Raw genomic sequence first — 21,795 nt, 5'->3', positions numbered from 1 at the left:
GTGTTTATACTTCTTCCTCCACTAAACTCTGTCAATCCACAGCAGTGGCACAACAGAGTTCAGACAAGAGTGAGTGGAAAATGTGAAGAGACAGAATGACAAGTGGTTTCAACACAATAGCAGGTTTTGGAAGAACAGCGTGTTGAGGAGGATGTGGTTTGACTGAACTTTTCCTGAGGTGCGCTGCCAGTGTCAACTGGAAACCTGGACGTCTCACGGCCGCACATCAGGAGCAGAGTCCTGAGGACGACGAGGAGAGACCCCATTCATCTGACCCCAGAAGAGATACTGTCAGTAAATATCTGTCCATAACTTTATCTTGTTTTCTTCGTGGACAGATTCAACTTACTTCTGTGGGTAAATAGAGAGAGTTGAAAAAAGTGAATTAATACAACTTATGTCAATTCATCAAGCACAAGAAAAATACACACAACTTATTCCAATGCTCTAAAACACTGCAGCTGAACATGAGGACCATCACTCATTAGACCCACACGCAAACACTGCCACCTAGAGGCAGATACATAAAACTACACAGAGTTTGATCACAATGGTCTTTGAAAATAGCAGCATAACAAATAAAATACTTACATCATGGGTGTGATTGCTGTTGATTTGTTGTTACCCAGTCTTGCACCGTTCCAGAAATTTCATCTTAAAAGTAAGGTTCTGATTTTATATACTGCTGAATTAAAAGTAAATTAAGTAAAATTTAGTAAAAATAAGTAAATTTCCCCATTGTGGGATGAATAAAGTATATCTAATCTAATCTAAAAGTTGTTTAATATATTTCATGTAATAAATATATCATATTGAGTTCAGTACACAGTCTGTACAACAAACTACAATGTCGTAAACTTTAGCTGAAACCATTTTGACAATAAATTATTTCTTTAATTAATGCTAAAGAATAATTTTGTCATCTGTGATAATAAATTTATTTCAGTCTTGAACCTTTGACGAGACAAAACAAGAAGTTTGAAGATAAACCAGATAAATTGATACCATTAATAATTTGACAAATCTGAATTTTGTAGCATTTTGAGAAACCGTAAAAAAGGAATCAGAAGATGCTGCCTTATTTAAAGATTTATTAATTTATAATACAAGCTTTTATGTAGACCACATTGCATTTTAGTTTTTACATTTATTCATACTGAGCTAAACTTCATAGCAGTGACATTGATTGACAAAAACACAAACCAAAGGACACTCAATGGAAGGAATCAAAAGGTTTCCAACTGTTTCTGAAGAAACCGCAGCCCATCAACACTCCCAGTGCACCACCTCTGTAAGACCACATGCCCTCGCTAGTCTTCAAACAGTATGCCACGTGCATCACACACCCTCAGACTCTCTCACACACACGCACACACACAAACTCACCCACACTAAAATTCAACAAATACCTATACACAAGATAAAAATTGATATATTTAAATTTCAATATTAATGATATTACTGAATTCCACAATAAAAGGCAAACAAGAAGTAAAGACAGCATCCAAATGAAAGGAGGTGAAACACCACCAAAAATTTCCTTTTTACTCTTCGCCTGAGTGGGAGAAAACTTTCCCCCTGCCTCCATTTTCAGTGTCCAGTAGAGGAGGGTCTCACACAGACCGCACGCCTCCCTCCCGTCTTCACCCATCTTCTTCCGTCTGCATTTACATGGCCCGCCGTGTCGACTCCCTTCACAAGGTAGTGTTGAAGGTCTAGTCAGTGAAAGTCACTGCCAAAAGTGCAAACACGACACCAGATGGCACACAAACAAATCCTCAGCCTCCATCTTTGAGGGGCTTGCCGGGAGTCTGTTCCTGTTCCTCGTGGTCCTGTACATCCCTCAGGTGTTTACGCGGCTCCTGCTAATGAAAGTCTTTTCTCCATTGGTCCGTTGCCAGGAACAAACAGGATGTAGGTGATGGCACAAACGCCACTGGTGCTGATACAGACCTAACGGTTTAGTTAATAAGAGGCAGAGACAGTCTATGAGGAGGATGGCACGATTTCTACCACCTGGGGGATTGAGGTCTGTTCATCGAAAGAAACAATGTCATGAGGGAGGAGAGGATGACACAATAAACACTTCTGAGTTAACTAACTGGTTAAGTGCAATGAGAGGGTTAACACCATCGAGTAAAGAACCGGGGAAACATCCATGAGACTAGTAGGGAAGGGTTAAAGCCCACACATCCTTTATAGCACAGTCAGTGTCCATGAAGAGTGATGAGTTCCTGGGTCTTTTTCACCACGTATGACAGCTCTTTAAAACGTGTCCAGCAGCAAAGGTATTGTTTAATGATCTTCAAATAAAAAGGAGAAACTACAGCACAACTCTGCAGATAAAGTAAAAGTTTTGGGGGGAACAGTGAATATATTGGCACAAAAAAAAAGCCTCAGATTGGACAAGAGTTCAACCAAAGAGGGTAATGGCCCCCCGACCAGACTTCCTGCGATTTACTCCAAATCCACAGCTGATTGGATGACAGGGAGGAGAGAGCAGAGTGTACGCATGTTTATATGTGTGTGTTATGTTCGTCAGTTATACGTGAGGCCTGGGTAGAAGGGAGGGGGCCGTTCTCTGTTGCTTTACAAGAGGAGGCAGCAGTTGCTCTCTGTAGTTTTTTCTCGGTTCCTTTGACCTACAAGAGACAGGACAGCAGCGTGAGATAACAACAACCAGCTGAAACCAGAAGAAAACACAAACACAGACGCCACATGAGACGAGGCTGACGTTAGCGCCAGCAGCAACAAGGACTCGCTGCATTGTGTTAATGGAAGGTCAAGAATAAGAACCACTGACCAAAAGATAAAAAGAATACATATTATAGAAATACAGCTGACACAGACAAGGAGCTCAAAAACACTAAATGACGACTTCTTCTCAGGGAAACTTTCCAACAAGGACGAATAATAATAAAAGCCATTTTCTGACGTGACCTCCGGAGGATGGCTTAAGTGACAGCGACTCTCAAAAACACAGGGTTCATCTTATGGTCTTATGTGTTTATCAAACAGGGTGTGTAGTTGTCTGAATCGTGAAATTAGTGAATACTTATATTCTCTCTTAATAAAAGAATAGAAAGATAAACAACACAAATAAAAGATGCTCACCATGAGAGTTGGGCTCTGGAAGAGTCTCCCTGGCAACCAAATGCATGACAGTCGTTCGGCCCGGTGGCAATTTTAGAGCTTAAAACACAGAGATGATTTATTATTGTTTAGCTGAAGTTAATTTGATATATATGGATCTATGGTGGCCAATCCTATGAGAATTACATGCACAAGTGCAAACCAGGTACGGGGGCAGAGAGTCCATGAGGTCAAAGGTTTAACAGGATTAGAATTATCAAATCAGACTCAGTGTTTTGACTCAGCTGCTAATTTGTTAAACTGTTCAACTCAAGTTTAAGGAGGACAACGGGAGAAACCCCACAAGCACCCGTTGCTATGACAACAGATACAGGAATTTTGTCACATCATGCATCTTTGATACTGGATGAGGTTGTTAATACAATTTATTGATTATGATATTGTAAAGAACTGCCTGTAGCTCTTTCTCTCTATTGCTCATCTTAAATATAATAAACCAAACATGTCATCTGCCTCAGGAGATCTTGAAAACACCAGAGACAAACGTCTGTGCACAACTTATAATCATTACAGATATTGTAGATTCACTTCATCCTTTTTTTGTTTTCCTTTTATTTACAAGAACATTAAAAACTTGCTCACCCGACAGACACAATTTAAATCATGATGCAGTCAAAAACTGAAATTAGGGTCTCAGTAATAAGTGCTCTAAGTAGGGTGGACATCTGCTGTGAGTGGAAACAGCACTGTAAATATGTTGTATCGTAAAAATCTAGAGAACGGAAGTGAGAGTTTCAGTGTCGGTCTTGGAAATAGCAGTTTGATAAATAACCCTTCACACAATCTACAGCTTTCGGCCACATTGTACGGCCTCAATGAGTGGATGAAATAACCTGTTACCTTGTGATTCACGTTCCAACTGAACCACATGACGACTGAGAAAACTCCACTTACAAGGTGGCTGAAAGCTCTAGAAAATTTCCAGTAAGTGGAAATTGTGCACACAATTAATTGTCTTTCCACATGAGTGTTCAGATTCATCTTTTGTGTCTTACCTCCCAGGGTAACGTTGCCATGAAGGAAGCGTCCCTGGAAGATGAGGCGTAGTATACTGGGGCTGCTCACCCTCTCCTCCTCCCATCCTGTCACAGAGCAGAGACAGAAATGCATCACTACAGGTTTGGTCAAATTATGTTTCCTTTCAACGGAATTTAACTACACTCGGATCTGAATCTCTAAACGTGTGTCAATGATGATTGTGACTGAATCAGATGGTCTATACAGTGCAAAGTAATACACTCAATGAAATATGTGTAGTCTTCAGTGCATTAGGTACACCAAGCTAAAACTAATGCAGTCTAATAAAACAGCTCGGCAACAGATCCAACCTTTATCAAGGTTATAATCAGTTTTTGTTGAAATGTGGTTCGAGAGGTACTGATTCTACTGTGTGATTATTAGAGGATGTTGTCAACAGTGTATTGTGTTGCAGTATGAAAGGGGTTCCTATTATTTTGTCAACCTCATCCAAATTAGAGTGGGTAGACAAAAGTAAACAAACCTCATGCCAAGAGGATTTACTGCAAGGTTGTTGTATTAAACTTCGAGTGCTAGGTGACATACTTATAGCTTGGTGTACCTAATAAACTGAAAAGTGAGTGCCAACTAAAAAAAACCCACAGAGAACTGAATCCTATGAATACAAACCTGCAGGCCAGTTGTCAAATACGTGTTTGGCGATGTCTGTGGCAGAATCATTTGGGGAGAAAGTGAAGTCTTGCGTTTTGCCGCTGACCAGGATAAGGCGGAGGTGCACCTAGAACAACAAACAAAAGCAGCCTAATCTCAGTACATAGAAAAGCAGCGTCCACCAACACAAACACCAAACCTCCATTAGAATTCTTCTTAATTAGTGGCGGTGGAATCCCTCCACTTCCTCTAACCTCCTCAGACATGAGGTGACCTTCAGAAGGCTGTGAAGAGACAGGCATTCCAGTCTAATTAGATTTATCCACACCAGATCTCCACCCTTCGACTGGGCGACTTCATTCACTGAGGGCTTACACTGAAGTGAGCCCCTGTTGCCGGGGACGACAACAGATAAGGGTGGGGCTGAGGGGGGAGAACACTGGCCCTTTAGTTCCAGGGTGCTGCAAGCTCCTCTCCGGGCTGTCGGCCTAATGCGATAACCCCAGGTGTCCCAGACAGCTCTGGGCCATGTTATTAAATTTACATGGCCAGTGCGTAGCCCTGAGGGGGACTGTGCATATGTGTGTGGGCGGGTCTTTAACAGTGGGGCTTCCTAGAAATGTTATCCTCTGGGCAACTACACACACCAATCTGTTGGGAAAGAAAATTCATATACTAAAAATAAAAAAGGAGTTGCTTATCTAGATGTCCTGAAGGCACAATTATTGTACCAACATCAGGAAATCCACATGGGACACTTCATACGCCTACTGCAAGATTTAAAATTTGTAGCGTCATTAAACCTAATTAAGCATTTCAATTTATATCCAGCATCAAGTTAGAATTATCAAACATTACACCTACTTCCAGCTTCTCAATTGAAATGACTCCCTGATTTGTCTCATGTTGACTTTTCAGAGAAAAATGTGATATTTAGAAAACATCAAATTGGCTTTTAGAGGAGGTATTTTTCGGACAAATTATTTTCTCTAAATAATTAGAGAAAATAGATGGAAGGTTAAATGATGGGTAGATGACAGTTGCACAAACATTAGTTGCAGCTCTTTATTGTTAACCATGCACGTACAACCATTAATTATTCATAACATGACAGCAACAGGGCCAAACAATGTGTTCAGTGTCTTTGCACTGAAAAGAAACAAAGACTGAGGTTAAAATACAGACTTTCAGTTGTGAAGTGGGATTTTTACTTAATGTATGGTGCGAGATGCATTATCAGGCCTTATCATGCTGTTAACATTCTTTAAGGAGAGACAGTGAACTGCACACAGGTACCTTCTAAAATCATTTCAATGTGTGTTGTTACTGAACAGAGGATGGCTGCTGTGCAACCACTGTGTTAAAGTCATCCTCTTAGTAGAGAAGGAATCACAGTGAGAAGATTTGCAGTGTTATCACTTTGTTTACTATGTACCTCCATCAAGGAGGTTATGTTTCATTTGTGTTTGTTTGCAGGATTTTAAAAAAGAATTTTGCAGAGGGATGTGGAATAACTCAAGCATGAATCTATTAAACTTTCCTTCAGTTCCGTTTTTTTTTCCACTTTGTGAAACACTGCAAAACAATTTTCAAACGTGTCCTTGATTTCTCAGATAATAATAAGTGAGTGAGTGAATTTGAAGCAGATCCAATTAAAAATGCAATTCTGGTTCATTTAATTGGGGTTTCATGAGGGGACTGTTGGGCCTTGGCAGAAGTGTACGCCCCCCTGAGTACCTTTCTGTTTGTTATTGAAAGGGAGAAGACAAGTGAGAGACTTTCTGTAAATGGATATGTTAGGTGCGGGTGAATTGACTTCACCCGCACCTAACATATAAAGAAAAACAAAAGCAGGCAGTCTTAGCCGTTACAGTACACACATGATATGTCCATCCATATGTGTAGTTGCATTTCTATGCATGTTAGCCACAACATAATCTTGGAGGCCTTTAGCAATAATTTGCCTTCAAGGTGTGTCAGGGTTTTCACACCCATGTTGAACAGAGTGGAAAATGTTTTTGTAGAGAAATGCTCTTTTGCAGCAAAATCAATCACCGGACCCCGACCCAAAAAAGCTGAATGCACCGATCATCAACAGTAAAGAATGTGAGATCATGATGTTATATTATTTATGTCCAGTTATTTCATTCTGTCTGTATGGTCAGCTCGTGGTCAGGGCTAAACCACTCTGAACTAAATTATTGATCAATTTATAACCTTATCCAACTCATGTATGCGACAAGTTCCTTTCCTTGTTAATCCATAATCCCTCATCTCTTATCAATCACATCACTGCTCTAAAAAATGACTTAAGGGGTTAAAAAAAAACATCCCATCAACTAAATCTGTCTAGTGGGACGTCTCTATTCAAGAGTTAGAATTAACAGATAGAATTCATTTTCTCTGACATGTGACCTTCTTAAACAGGTTCGAAAATGAACTTTCTCTGGTTCACAAATCACAGAGGAGAGAACAAAGAGACTTAACCACGAGGTGTGATGTTCAGAGTGGGAAGTCCTCGCTCTCTGATCTGTTTACAAATACAATCCCCCCTTGGTGGTCCCACTGCCCCCCCCCCCCCCCCCCCCCCCCCCCTTCTGAACTGAATAACCTCAATGTGGAGTTACACACCATGTCATCATTAACAAGCTTTGTCCCCGTCCCTTTCATCCCCAGCAAAATAAAAACAAAGTCAAATCTGCCTGGTTGCTCATGGCAACGTACTGTATCACAAAAGTGCTCAAGGTTCTCCGATCCAACGCCAGAAATTCAATTCTTTAAACACTGTTATGACTTTCTTTTGTAAGGGTCAACAGAGCTTTCAAATGCTTACACATAATAGATGTTGGTCTGGTTTCCTAAAAACAACCCACGACAAGCTAATACATCAGGCTAGCTGCCAAGAGAGATGCTCCAGTAAACCGCACTCTGTCTCGCTGTTAGTTGTTACCTGATGTAGGTGTCCTGGATATACTGATTGATAATGTTGCTGTTTGTATATAATTTTAAGGTTGTGTAATAAAAATGCAAAGGTCTTTAGGCTTTACAGTCTTTTAAGACTTGCAATTATAAATTAGTTTCATTATTGAGAATAATCTGTAGATTATTTTTTCGAAAATGTTTTGAGATTGCAAATTCAGGAGAAATATATATATAAAAAAACCACCCACAGAATTTTTCTGAGAACTCAAGGTGGCATCTTCAAATAATTTGTTTGATCAACACCCAGAAAATCTGAAAAGTGTTTATTGGAATATCATAAACAGACAATTAAAATAGATTGGACAGAAACAAATTGATTGTAAAATTTGTTGCAGATTAATTTTCTTAAAATGCAAGCAATGTATTACCTATGTTGGACAATTTATGAAAAAAACCCTCTAAAGTTCACTTGTTTACAGCTTCATGAATGCAAAACATTTTTATGAAGTGAATATTTACTGGTTATGAATTCAGCTGCCAAGTACAGTTAGCAGGACTTCTCAGCATTACTTCATTTTCTGATGCGACTCTAAATGTATTCTGTCCATTCCTGCGGTTGTGTGGGTTAAGGTGGGGTGGAGGGGCGACTTAGTATGAGGGTACAATCAATTGGCATCTAAACCTTGAAAGGAAAGTAGGGCAACGTTTTAACAGAGATTAGACAGATGGTGTTCACAGGCACAGCAGCCCCAGTCTTAGCTAAGTGTTTGTGGGCATTGGCTAATCCATGATCGTCCCCCAACCCCCAATCCCTGAATCATTTCAATTTGGGGGGAATCGTAATCGTTTAAAAAAATGTAATTAGAATGATGACACGAGTGATATAAGTATGTGGGACGGTGTGGCAGACTCCGTGGGTGTGTGTTGACATTAGAAAAAACAATCTTCAGAGAAGCGTGCAGACCCTCACTCACCATATCAAGATCCCTCTGGGTGCTCATGGCTCAGGCAGGAGGAAGGACGTGGATCAGAGAGGACAGGACTGGTTGTGGCTCAGCTGCGGGAGACGGGGCCAGAGCCCTGACACAAACAACAGAAACACTGTGAGTCTGCCTCCACAGCCTGGCACCGCAGCGGCACCGCACATCACCGCACATCACCGCAGACCCAGGGACCCGACGCTTCTCTGCCGCCGACACCTTCCCGGCGGAGCGTTATCACCCAATCACCACAACATGCATTTAGCTGAAGCGCCTGATAGCAAATAAATGTTCTCACCTCAATAAATAAATAATAAACCGAGCGTAGCAGCTCGAGTCTCTGCAGGTTGACAACTAACGTTAAGCTAATGAAGCTAGCGGGCTAACGCAGCTTATATTAGCTTAATTCAACCACCGCTGCTAATTAGCTTGGTAACAGTAATAAAATCGTTTTGTTGGGAAACATCTGGGGGACATGTCTCCCCGCGAGACACCACCTAGCTCCGAGTTTCGTGCGGACAGATGTCGTAAATAAGCCGCGGCTAATAGAGAAGGCTAGCGTTAGCATTAGCGGCTGTGTTAGCTTATGGCATTCCGCCGTCGCTGGCTCGCTGGCTTAACAAATGTGCCGCTTGTCTTTTGGACCTCACCTGCATCGGATCAGTACGATGGGATTTTGCATCCAGTTGAGTTGACGAATCCGCGGGGGGCGATTTTCGTGGGGAATATATCGAGTGCAGACGGATATCGTTGACAGTTGGTATCGGTGGCTAATGGACGGGAAGACGCCGGATGTCAGCTGGTTGTAAACACAGACAACGACCGCAATCACCTCTGGGAGTTGAAGTCCAGAAAGAAACAGTCTTTCCTGCAACAACATGGCTGACATTACAAACATACACTTAAATTCTACTTCCATTATGAAACGTGATTACTTCTTTGTATGTGTTTAGAAAGCTAGGGTACTACAGAGGCCCAGTGGTAGAGAGTAACTTTGTACATTTGCTCAAGTACTGTACTTAATTACAATTTTGAAATACTTCTACTTGACTTTCATATGTCTGTTTAGTATAAGGCAACTTTATACTCATAAGCACAAAAATGTAATAAAGATATAGTAGTTTACTCCACTACTTATGTCTGGCAGATACAGGCCTGGTTACTTTTCAAGGATTTAAAGGTTCAGTGTGTAAGTTTCAGGTGAAAAGGATCTATTGGCAGAAATTTAATATCTAATAATCCTAGTGTGTTTCATGTAAATTGTACTAGTTGTTGTTTTCTTTACCGTAGAATGGGCCCTTTATATTTAAATACTTTATATTTACATCAGGAGTGAGTCCTCCCTATGGAAGCCGCCATGTTTTTACAGTAGTCCAGACTGGACAAACTAGACACCTTTTGAGTTTTTATGACAACTCAAGGCTACCACAGGTTCTTTTTCATGTTTGGAATGGGAGGGTGAGGTGAAGGGTGTTCAGCTGCAACATGCAACTTCACCACGAGATGTCACTAAATTCTACACACTGAACCTTTAATGTGTGGTATTCTTGTAAAATACAATATATTGTTGAAGATTAAATATATTGTTTTCACCAAAAAAAAAGAAGAAAAACAGTTAATGACCAAAAATGTTGTAGCAGATGTTTATCAAGTCACAACCTATGAGATTTCTCTTGTGATCCTTGGTTCAGTGGTCCACTGGTCCCCGACTTAATTACCAAACTGTAGCTATGTAAAGTAATGCTAAATGCTGCTCACACATTCATGCATCTTCATTAATAATCTAATACCTTGTATAAAAATAATATATCACCGAAAGGGGCCCCTTTTCTGCAGAAAGAGTACATTCACTCTTGATATTTGATTCATATTTTGCCCAGAATACTTCTGTACTTTTACTGAGGTAATGGTACTTATACATGCACACAGTGGGCCCATATATGGTCACAGATTTTTGGCAGACAAAACATCTAAAGGGTTAAATACACTTGGATCTTTCAAGCATCAAGGCTGAAATTTCCTGCTTGACCAGGTTATCAAATTTGGGCCTGTATTGCGCAGGCTGTGGCAGTGGATCAAGTGGATAAAACCGGATAGGATGAGTTAAGAATAGACTGAAACCTCACCAGTGAGTTTTTTCTGACTCCTTAAAAAGAAGCTGAAGGCCCAAGGCCAATTCAATTACAATTCATTTTAAGAGTACCTCATCTTAAATATACAATATGTATTTTTTTTCTAACATACAATTAAACAGATCTCAGTGTTTCCCTTTAAAAAAATGAGTTTTCATCAAGTCAGGCCCAGATCCCCTGAGCTCATGTATCAGTACCCATACACTGATCCAACCGCGGGGCATAAAAGCCCAGCATTGAAACCATAGAGGAGACCACTGCAACAACATATCACAGATCTGTGGTGGGTCCTGTCTAGTTCCTGGTTACCTGCCCTCCGGTTCCTGATGTTGATCCCACACCCTGAGTTATCACGTTAGTCATAGCAGCACAAAAGAGAAATCTGGGGCCACACCTGGCTGTCAGACAGCTGGAGCCACCACAGTATTTTAAACAGGAAGCCAACCACTTCTTAGTAATGACTCAGATAATGAGTAACAGTGCAGGAATTAACTTCAGAGATTGAGATGGAGATTTAGATTTTATGAGCTCCATAAAAGCACATTTGATAAATGTAATAACATATGATTATATAATTGTACACACACTGTAAGTTATGTACAGCTGCTACTTCTAACAATACTTAGAAAAACCCTCAGTGAAAAACAACACAACCAAGCTCATGTTTTAGATAAATAAAATTGCAGGCATATGTTCCCACGTTCAAGAATGAACATCCATGTTCCATGTTAAGTGTCCAGTGTGTAAAGGAGGAATTATTACAGCCAGAAAATGCTTAATGTTCATACGGGTAAATTACTTCTGTATGAAGTCAGACTTAAAAAGTTGTGAATGAGTGAGAAAGTAGCAGGATGATGCTGAGTGCTTGGCAGTGATAGTAAACTATGAATTACACAAGACGTGTGTAGTGCCGGGTTACGTAATCTGACCCAAGGAAATACACAACCGTTCTAATTGCAGATGCCAAGAAGGCAATCATGACATCACTGAGAAATATGATACGGAAAAACTCACACATTCAGAGAATTCAACAGTAAACAGCTAATTAAAAATAGAAAAAATACACTGCTCATAAAATACATGCAAAGGCTTTAAAACCTTTATATAGAAACTGAGTTATTTTTAAATTGAATCACTAGGTTGTGTTCCTCAATTATACAATGTTTCTGTTCTAATAATAAAATTTGAGTATAAAATGATGAAAAGAATGTGAATCTGTACTTACAATGGTATTCACCGACAATGTAATCTTTCAAGGTATGAATTTATCAATTATGTGTAAAGGTAAGTACTTTCCCAAATAGACTTGGTTCTGATATTAGGTCTGTACTCAAGTACTTTTAAGGTTTCTTACATCAGGTCTTACATACTTTTAAAGTTTCTGACATCAGGTCTTACATACTTTTAAAGTTTCTGACATCAGGTCTGTACTAAGACTTGAGTAAAATGACTTTAACTTGTAGTTTTTTTCCATTTTTGAACTGAACGTCTACCACAGCACCAGGTCTAAGTGGCCTACTTCTCCCACCTCTGACCGCTAATAGCCTTCTGTAAATAACCTGGGGCTTAGCACACTTTCATAAACGGTTACATAATGGACCACAACAGGTACACGACGCCTGGCGGGGCTGCTGTTTACGCCTGTGTGCTGTCACGTGAATGACTCGCTTTCCCAGAATCCCGCTGTGCGCAGGCGCAGTGCGCGGTGCCTGACAGTGGTAAACAGACGTCAGAAGGGAGTCTTCGCCTCGAGTCAAAACAAAACAAAACAAAACAAGTGAAAAAGACGGCGGAGGAGTGAATATCTGGAGCCTCACGACGACACGAAGTCCCGCCGGACCCACCGCTCGTCAAACGCGGGGACTTGGAGGGAGTTACGTGCGGCTTTTCGCGGACTTTTCCCCGGATTGTAAACTCTGGAGTAGCAGGAGCTCGGAGAAGCTAACGTTACGGAGGCTGTCGTGCTGTTTTCAAAGTGCGGCGGTGGGAGCCGACAGACCTCCAGAGGCGACCCAGCTTCACCCAGCCCGCAGGGGGATCCGCTCCGGAGCGCGATCACCGAGACCCCGGGGCGAAGCTCGGCCGAGCTGCGGGCCGAGGTCGAAGGAGTGGTTTTCCTACAGCGCCTCTCCGAGCATCGTGTGCCGCCGCAGGAGTGTGGAGAAACATGGCAGATGGTGACATGCGCCTGTCCGCAATGTGGCGGACCTGAAGCACGGACTTCTCTCACTGCTCTTCCATCTACTTCCTCACACTTTAAACAGCCGAACTCCATTAAACCACCGCCGACGTGTGTTTGACTTCATCCCGGTTTCCTCGCTCGACCTCTCCGCGCGTGTTTAGTATCTTTAACAGGCCACTGCGTGTTTTTACTCTTTTACGGTCGATGAACAAAACCGCTGCTCGGTTCATCTACTGTTTTTACCCCTCCACTGTCCGGACTGATCTCTGACTGCCTGTGGGTCGTTTTAGGATTTTTTAAAAAGAAATCTTGGCTGGAGGTATTTTCTGTTGTGGAGCTCAGACATCACGTTGTTTACAAGTGGAGACGGACAGTAGCCAGCTAATCCCTGTTTGTAGCCTTTGTGGTATTACAGTTTAAAAAAAGCAACATCCTGGGTTTGGATCAGGAGTTTTGTATTTAATTTGATAAATCTGGTACGAATTCAATCTTAATATTAGTTTTTCTAATCTTAATTCATTGCCTAGTTCCACTTTGAGAAATAGTTAAAATATACTATTTCTAAATTCTAACATTGACAGTGATATAGTTTGAGTTTGAGGAATGGCTGCATTTTGTATCCATGTGCATTGGTGATTGTTGAACTCACTCACAGCAGAGACTAAAGCTCCATAGATCCAGATGTTTTGCTGCTCATCCTCACTCAGCCACTTTTGTTTTTATTTCATTCAAACAAAGAGACTCGCATCGTCCCAGCCTCCTTCATTCTATATAAATCGGAAGGTTTATGATAGTTACTATTAAGGAGATTATTTGGGTTCCCTAATCTCCAATCTGAGGATTAACTGAGGCTATTGGTGTGTCCAGATTATTGCGTCTCTCTTGTAGGCCCCTCGGTGGGTGAAGCATCTTGTTTTTGTGTCGGGAAGTTTTTTTTTTTTCACGCATCGTCCGGCTCAGAGTTCACTTTAAACTTTTGAAAGGTCGATGTGTTGAGTGGTCTCCATCTTTGAGGTTGAGTGGAAATCCAGCGCGCCGCCATGGAGCAGTCGTCGGTGCCCCCGATTGACCCAGATTTTGAGCCGCAGAGCAGACCCCGCTCGTGCACGTGGCCTCTGCCGAGGCCCGACATCTCGGTTGTCAAACCGGAGGGCGCGGACGGCACCGAGTCCGCCGCCGGCACCCCGCCCGCCGACGAGGACAAGCCGGAGCCGCAGCAAATCACGAACGAGCCCGAGAAGGCTGCGGCGGCGGCCGAGGGCGGGGTCGTGGCCGGCGTGGGCGGAGCCGGCGCGACGCCACGCAAAGGATCGTCCCGGCGCAACGCGTGGGGGAACCAGAGCTACGCAGACCTCATCAGCCAGGCCATCGAGAACTCCCCGGAGAAGAGGCTGACCCTGGCTCAGATCTACGAGTGGATGGTGAAAACTGTACCTTACTTCAGGGACAAAGGAGACAGCAACAGCTCAGCCGGCTGGAAGGTGAGTGTGTGTGTGTGTGTGTGTGTGTGTGTGTGTGTGTGTGTGTGTGTGTGTGTGTGTGTGTGTGTGTGTGTGTGTGTGTGTGTGATGAACTGTAATGCTGGAATAATAGATATTAGAGTAATAGAAGAAGAAGAAGATTTACTTTTATTGTCACGTTAACACTATAGATGTCATATCATTACACCTGGCAGACTAATTAACTGGATGAAACTATATTGATCTGTTTGGTCAATGATGAATAAACACAAATACATTGACTTTGAAAATGTCAAAGCAACCAACATCTGTAAGTGAAATAATAGAACAATTATTATTGTTATTTTTGGTGAATTAACTGCTCATAATTAAATGGCATTTTCTTGGTTTAGTTTTAGTCTGCTTTGTGACAGGACACTTAATTGTTCTTTTAAAAGGATCATTTCGGTCATTGATGGATCTTCAGTTTGTTAACGTTTTCCTACAGGCGATGATGGATGTTTTGATTTGTCAGACGAACTTCAATTTAACATAAAAGCAAAGGAAGAGCAACACATTCTCACGAATTGAGAACCAGCAATTGAATTTTTTGTGTCTTTTTGGATTGAAAGTGACTTAATGACCTAAATAACAATTCAAAAGATTATCTTAGTTGTAAACACTCAATTTACTTATCGTCATTTTATTGACTAGTTAACCACTTGGCAGTTCAGTGAACTGTATCAACACAAGGTCTATTGTATTTATGTCCTGCCACATTATCACAGAAGTTATCTCAGGGCACTTTTCATATAGAGCAGATGTAAACAAAGAAAATAAATCCCTGTTAAAGGGAGCAGATCTTAAATCAACTGGACGAGGGGGGTTCCACATACAGATGTATAAGAAAGTATGGTAATATAACATCTGGGTTTGGAAACATCTGCAGAGCTTGACAGCAGGAGACACGAGAGATGAGAAAGCACAATACTAAGAGCCAGAAGCTGAGTCGGTAACATTCAGCATAGGATATGAACGTGTACAGTTTGAGAAGGAGCAGAGGAGAGAGGTGCATTTTGGGAAGTCTCAATCACACCTGAGTCAGCCCTAACTATGATCTTCAGTAAAAAGGAAAGCAAACATGGTGAGCGCATCTCCCCCACTTTTGCAGACAGGAACCATAAGTCAGTCTGTAAGTGCACGGAGCCTGACTATTAAAGACACGGTCGATGAGAAGAATTTAAAATTCTATTCTGGTTTTCACAAGGAGTCAGTGCAGCGAGGCTATTATAGTTCCTGTCAGTGCTTATCAAAAAAATAAAACAAGGCATCACAATAATATTTTAATATATTTAGGATGTAAAGTTAATCAGTGTGTCACAAGAAGACAAAAGTGAACATTCATGGATTGTCTGACAAAAATATACATAAAAGTGTGTTACAAGACTTATCTGCTTCCTTTTGATGAGAAAGTTCTATTTTCTATATTATATTGAGGTGTGCCACGTTTGAGTTTCTGTAGAATAACTTAAACTTTGGCCGTGGCTAAGTATGTTTGTTACCAAGTGTGTCTTTAATCTGTGTAACCTACATTTTTCATCACTTATTTTTCCTTTCCCTCTTCTCAGAATTCCATCCGCCACAACCTATCACTCCACAACAAGTTCTTGAGGGTACACAATGAATCCACAGGAAAGAGCTCCTGGTGGATGCTCAACCCAGAAGGAGGGAAGACCGGGAAAGCTCCTCGACGCCGAGCCGCCTCCATGGACAACAGCAGCAAACTGTTGAAGAGTCGGATGAGGGCCAAGCAGACCAAGAAGCAGGCGGGAGCAGCCGGCGCTGGAGGGGCACTGCAAGGTGACGGTGCTACAGGGTCAGGGGGTGCAGACAGCCCTAACTCGTCCCAGCAGTTTCCCAAATGGGGGGTCAACAGCAGTAGCCCCTCGTCCCGTGGCAGCCTGGACGACGCTGACATGTGGACCACCTTCCGTCCACGCACAAGCTCTAATGCCAGCACCCTGAGCGGTCGTCTGTCCCCCATCGCTCCTGGACAAGAGGACGATGACAACCTGCCTGAGGACGGACTGCTGGGAAGATACGCTGCCAGGAGCTTGACCCCCACCCTCACCGAGACCCTCATGGAGGAGTTGGATCTGATCGATGGCCTCACATTGATGACCGGGCAGCAGGGAGGGGCTAGTCCCAGCACAGCCCCACCGGCACCTCCCACTCCGCTGCCCTCCGCCTCCACCCTGCTACCCCGAGGCTCCAGCTTCTCCTCCTTCCATCAGCTGCAACCATCCAGCCTCCCGCAGGCCCCCACCCACACTGGGACCCAGGCCTCCATCTCTCAGTGCGGACCCAACAGCAAAGAGCAGACGACCTTCAGCAACTCCCTCTTCAACCCCATCTCCAGCTCCGTCTCTCGTAGTAGCAGCCACTACAGCACCCACGTGCCCTCCAGTCTGGAAGCCCTGCTCACCTCTGACTCCCCCCCTCCGAGTGATGTCATGATGACCCAGGTGGACCCCCTCATGCCCAGTCCTGGAGGAGTGGGCCTGATGAGGCCCAAACCCAATCAGTTGCTGTTGGGAAAGGGGCTGGAGCTGAACACTGTGGCCCCCATGGCGCTTCAGGCTCAGATGCAGCCTCAGCAGCGTCACCTTCACCAACAGCAGCAGCAGCAGCAACAGCAACAGCAGCAGCAGCAGCAACAGCAGCAGCAGCATCAACAGCAACAGCAACACCAGCATCACTCTCAGATGGGGTTGGGGATGATCCTCTCAGGTATGGCTCAAGACCCGTCACAGCTCTCCACTCTTAAGGCCCAGCACGCAGCATTGCCAGGGTTGGGCTCTCTTCATGGATGGCCCAGCGTCAGTCTGCAGGCGATGGGTCAGTTTGGAGCTCCGTCCTGTTTCCCCACCGGTCAGGACCGGCTGCCCACAGACTTGGACATAGACATGTTCACGGAAAATCTGGATTGCGACGTGGACTACATCATCAACAGTGACCTCATGGACGGAGACGGCATTGATTTCAACTTTGACCCCATGCTGCCTGGAGGCCAAGGCTACGCAGGGCCGGCCACCACACAGGGCTCCGCTCACAACCGGGTCCCCAGCTAATTCATCAGCTGACCTAGCAAAGCAAGGTACACTGATCGCTGCCAGCTTCTTCCATCACACTAATGATTCTTGTTATTATCGATTAATCTACCGTTAATTGATTGAGGATATACTAAAGACACTAAAAAAAGAATTTCTCTGCAGCCCTGATAAATATTTAATGTTGTTATTGTTGCAGAGATTAAAACGTGAAATTAAAAAGTTATTTAATTACTGAGATGATGTTAGTACAACACGTATGTGACCTTTCTGTCTGTCTGTCTGTCTGTCTGTCTTATCTTGTAGGAACTAATCTCCAATGAAGATGACCTCACAATATGACACGACCGGTGCATTCCTCCTCCCTGATGATGGCTCATTCTCAAACACAACACTTCCCTGGACTAAAACAGACCTCACTCATGTCCTGTGCCAACACTTGCAGAGGACAGGGAGGAGATGATGCAGGATACTATGCACACATTTTCTCCTTTTTTTTTTTATAATAACACTTGCAACAATTTGGCTGCTAGCCATTTTTACCTTTGAATTCAACCCGTTTTTTTAAGACGTGAAATAATGTTTTTAGAGTGAAAAAGACAAATCACCCGCCTGCCGGGTGTTTATATTACAGTTGTGTTTCATCACAATAGCTTTAGGGTCAATACGGTACCCCACGATCTCGATGGGTTTGGTTTTGAAGACTCGACGGACTGCGTTTTTGGAGAAATGGCCAGTTTCCCATCGACACTTGCCTAGAATGACTTGTCAGACCAAATGCTGTTTGATCGTCTGAACGAGGTGCACTTACCCTGCTGCACCAGCTCAGACCAGCTCCAGAGGAAACATCTCGTCCTCCGTGAAGACACTGGGGATCGTGGCTGTTTGTGAAGAGGTGAAAAATAAAGACCGGATGACTGGAGATATAAAAAATATTTGATTGAACGTCGGCTTTACATTTTGCCCAATCGTGTACTAAAACTAAGATCATACGTACGATTCATTTTCTCACTTAAGAGAAAAAAAAGTTAAAAGATTTTTTTTGGTGTCGGGCTGGGTGATACATCAAAAATGTATTATCACGATAAAACAAATTTCATATCAGTTGAAATCGACAATTATCACGATAAACATCAAATCTTTGTTTCTTTCAAGTTCAGAGGCTGATTCTTGCTTCTGTTTGACACTTTTCTTCTTCATGGGCAGAAAACAACAAACACTTTCCAAACAGCGAAACATCACATGAATCTGAGGTCATAAGCATCATAGTGATAAATAATGAACTTTTGTTATGTTGCGGTTGAAGAACATTGTATCGTGATAATGATTCTTGTTGTTTTATCGCCTAGCCCTAATGTGGTGATTCACCCAAGAGGGTATGTTTTTCGCAGTTTGGCATTTTTCAATCCAGTGTGGTGAGATAGACGTGAGTTAGAGGGTGTTTTTTTTAAAATCTTTTATCCCTGATGTGCAGTTAAACTAAGAAAATGAAGAAATGTGATTTGTGACATACACAGGGCATTCAAGGGTAAATTTATTTGCCAACGAGTGATTGGTTGGCCAAGTATTACATTGTCTTAAACAGCAATATGCCTCCACTGTCAAATGGTCTACCTGATTTTATTTTTCTTCTTCCTTCTTTTTTTTTTTTTTCCCCTCGAGCCTGTGCATTTTCAAAGCACTTAGGTTTCCTGCGACACAGGGACCCCAAACTAAGAATACACGTTACGGTTGTACCATTTCATTATAAAAGAATATAACATGTAATGTACACATTGCACATGTACATGATGACACGCTATGCAGAATTATCAGGAGAACAAAATGAAATCTTGAAGGAAATTTGAAAAATCGCCTCTTGAAGGTTTTTGCTATTTAACATTTTCCTGATATTTTGTCTAGGGGGGGTGACGGAGGTGTGTGGGCCTCATGTCAGAAAATCCTCTCACACTTTAATTATTTAGCTCTAATATTCAAGAAATTAATTCACTGTGTGTGAGGAGTACGAAAAAAAAGAATATATTTGATTATAGTTTTAATATACAATTTAGATGGAAGTAATAAATGAGATATTAATACATATGAATATATTACTAATGACACGTGATTTTTTTTACATTGGAGGAAGCATTTTCAGATCATTTTTAACGGTAATTTTCTATACTTTTATTTTTGTAAAGGATGAGATGCATGTAGAGTTTTTTTTACATAACCAAAGGAACACTAATATTTGCATTCGCATGGCATTTAGGGAGCTTGGGCCTGACACAGTATCTTGGTGTACATATACGCTTAGCAACAGACGCTGCATGTAACGTGAAATCTGACGCATCAATACTTGACTATTTACAAGAAAAATTCCCGATCGTCTGCCTCATTATTTTATAGCATTAGTTGTGAATCCAATTGAAAGAAATCTGTGCTGAAGCGTGGCATGATTTAAAAAGAACGCCTGTGCCACTTTCTCATCTCAAAACGAGACTAATGCAACCGTTACCTCTCAGGGTCGCTCAGAAAAAACAACTCTGCACAGATTGAATCAGAAAACGTGACGATAGCAACAAAAGAAATGTTGATTTTACTCTTTTTTTCTCTGTTACAACAGACTGGAAACCAATATCTTTGTTTTAGTTTTTCCTGGAGACATTTCTGTTGATGTCACGTTTAACTACCCTCTCTAGAGAAACCTCTTCTAGTTCTCCATTCACATTCATCAGCACTAGCCTGTCCCTCGTTTTTCTTTTTTTTGACGCCAACATTTAAAACATTGTAGTATGATGTTACTCTGTAGCAGGATGGAATTTTATTTTGTCATCTCCCCCTTGAAAAGTTTGTGTTTTGTGTTTCTGTGTAAAGACTTTGTTCATATCCAGCAGGTTTCTTGTGAATCAGAAATAACATCCCAACAGTTAAACTCCTGATATTCATAATTTCACTGTAGATATGTGAACATGTTAGCCTCTGATTTATACAAAGCACTCTTGTTTTTTCCACAAATGTATTTTATTTTTGGTGCTAGATGTCATTTCCGTGACATATCCTGGAGTACGCCATGACGCAGTGGGTGCAAATCAGGGCCTTTTGAATTTTCTGTATTCAGCGCAAGGATCTTGATTTGAATCATTTCCCTTTTGTTTAATGTTTTTTTAAAAATATATATACAGTGAATAATAACCTTCCCCAACCTGGTCACTTAAATCAATCTGAAAACCAAGGACCAGCTTTTTAAAACTGCATGATTTTCTTATTATTTTAAAAACATAGCATGTTATAATTTTAGAATGTTGTATGTGCAACAGACCCCCATGTTTTTCCTCACTAACGGTCAGGTGTCGGAGATGTTTTTAACTGTGGATAGGACAGACCGCAGCATGTGAACGTGGTTGGTTTGTGAGAATCAGCTGCAGCTGGCTTTCACGCCTCTAGTTTACTGTTGCCGCCTTAAAAAAAAAGGTCAGATGTGGTATTATGACTTCCCCTTGTATCTCCCCCTCTAAGTAATTACAAATATCTACATATTTTTCCTCCGTTTCCTTATAAAGTAGCAGTTAGTTCCTGTATGTTTGCTTTGAAATTTAAAAATTTGCCCCATTTGATACAGTATTTTAGTATTCGGCGAGGGTTGTTTTGTTTATCTTCTTTTCCACAGGGGAGGGTGGGGTGGGCAGGGGATGATAAGTTTGTGGATCAGCCAATAATGTTTATGATTTTTGATTAAATGTCGATAGTTCTTTTCTGTTTTCTCCCCCCCCTTCAGTCATTTTCTTTCTTTACTCATTGTAAAGTCAGCCAGCGATGACAAACAGTTCTGAGCAGCAGAAATAAATTCAATAAACTGTTTAACCCACTTTGTCTGAGTTGTTGGTCCAAACTGAGTTTTCATGCTTCTGACACGGTGTTTTTCAGCTATGCAGGTCTGCCACTGGGGGGCGCTGCTTGACAGGAATACTACTGCAAAGAATTCAACTAACCACACACACAGCAGTTAGTAGTTTTAATTCAAGGTTGAATTATTATTTCTAAAACACAAACTTCGTCTGCAGATCAAGACGTTGAGATCGCTTCTGTTAAAAAGAAAATGTAAGTGGCTTTAAATAATCCAAATATAAAAGTGAATTCCACATTTTAATTATTTCATGTCCCCCCCCACAATGTGTTTGAAGGACAAAACTCAAAGTTCAGCACGTTTTTAACCAGAAGAAACAGATTTTCGCTCATGCCTTCATTTCCTCTCGTTCACCTGCCCGA

General features: G+C 41.9%; 2 protein-coding genes across 3 annotated transcripts; one reads left to right on the top strand and one right to left on the bottom strand.

The window, feature by feature from the left end:
- Positions 1–1,076: 1,076 nt before the first annotated feature.
- Positions 1,077–12,152, bottom strand: ubl3b (ubiquitin-like 3b). Of its 2 annotated transcripts, XM_020085789.2 has the most exons (7): positions 12,042–12,152; positions 9,335–9,552; positions 8,679–8,784; positions 4,801–4,909; positions 4,149–4,235; positions 3,115–3,192; positions 1,077–2,642 (listed from the first exon to the last, which is right to left on the bottom strand). In XM_020085789.2, the coding sequence occupies exons 3-7, from the start codon at positions 8,703–8,705 to the stop codon at positions 2,590–2,592; spliced, it is 354 nt and encodes a 117-aa protein (XP_019941348.1). In that variant the 5' UTR covers positions 8,706–8,784; positions 9,335–9,552; positions 12,042–12,152; the 3' UTR covers positions 1,077–2,589. The 2 variants fall into 2 exon arrangements, with proteins under 2 accessions (XP_019941348.1, XP_069387835.1); XM_069531734.1 differs by lacking the exons at positions 8,679–8,784; positions 9,335–9,552; positions 12,042–12,152 and adding an exon at positions 5,037–5,178.
- Positions 12,153–12,513: 361 nt separating this feature from the next.
- On the top strand, positions 12,514–21,395 carry foxo4 (forkhead box O4). The gene is made up of 3 exons (XM_020084918.2): positions 12,514–14,479; positions 16,066–17,594; positions 17,854–21,395. The coding sequence occupies exons 1-2, from the start codon at positions 14,039–14,041 to the stop codon at positions 17,566–17,568; spliced, it is 1,944 nt and encodes a 647-aa protein (XP_019940477.2). The 5' UTR covers positions 12,514–14,038; the 3' UTR covers positions 17,569–17,594; positions 17,854–21,395.
- The last annotated feature ends 400 nt before the right edge of the window (positions 21,396–21,795 follow it).

Source organism: Paralichthys olivaceus, chromosome 9 (assembly GCF_024713975.1).
Source record: "Paralichthys olivaceus isolate ysfri-2021 chromosome 9, ASM2471397v2, whole genome shotgun sequence".
Classification (NCBI taxonomy): Eukaryota; Metazoa; Chordata; class Actinopteri; order Pleuronectiformes; family Paralichthyidae; genus Paralichthys; species Paralichthys olivaceus.
The sequence above is the reverse complement of the archived record's forward strand: the minus strand, read 5'-3'. Positions and strand labels throughout refer to the sequence as shown.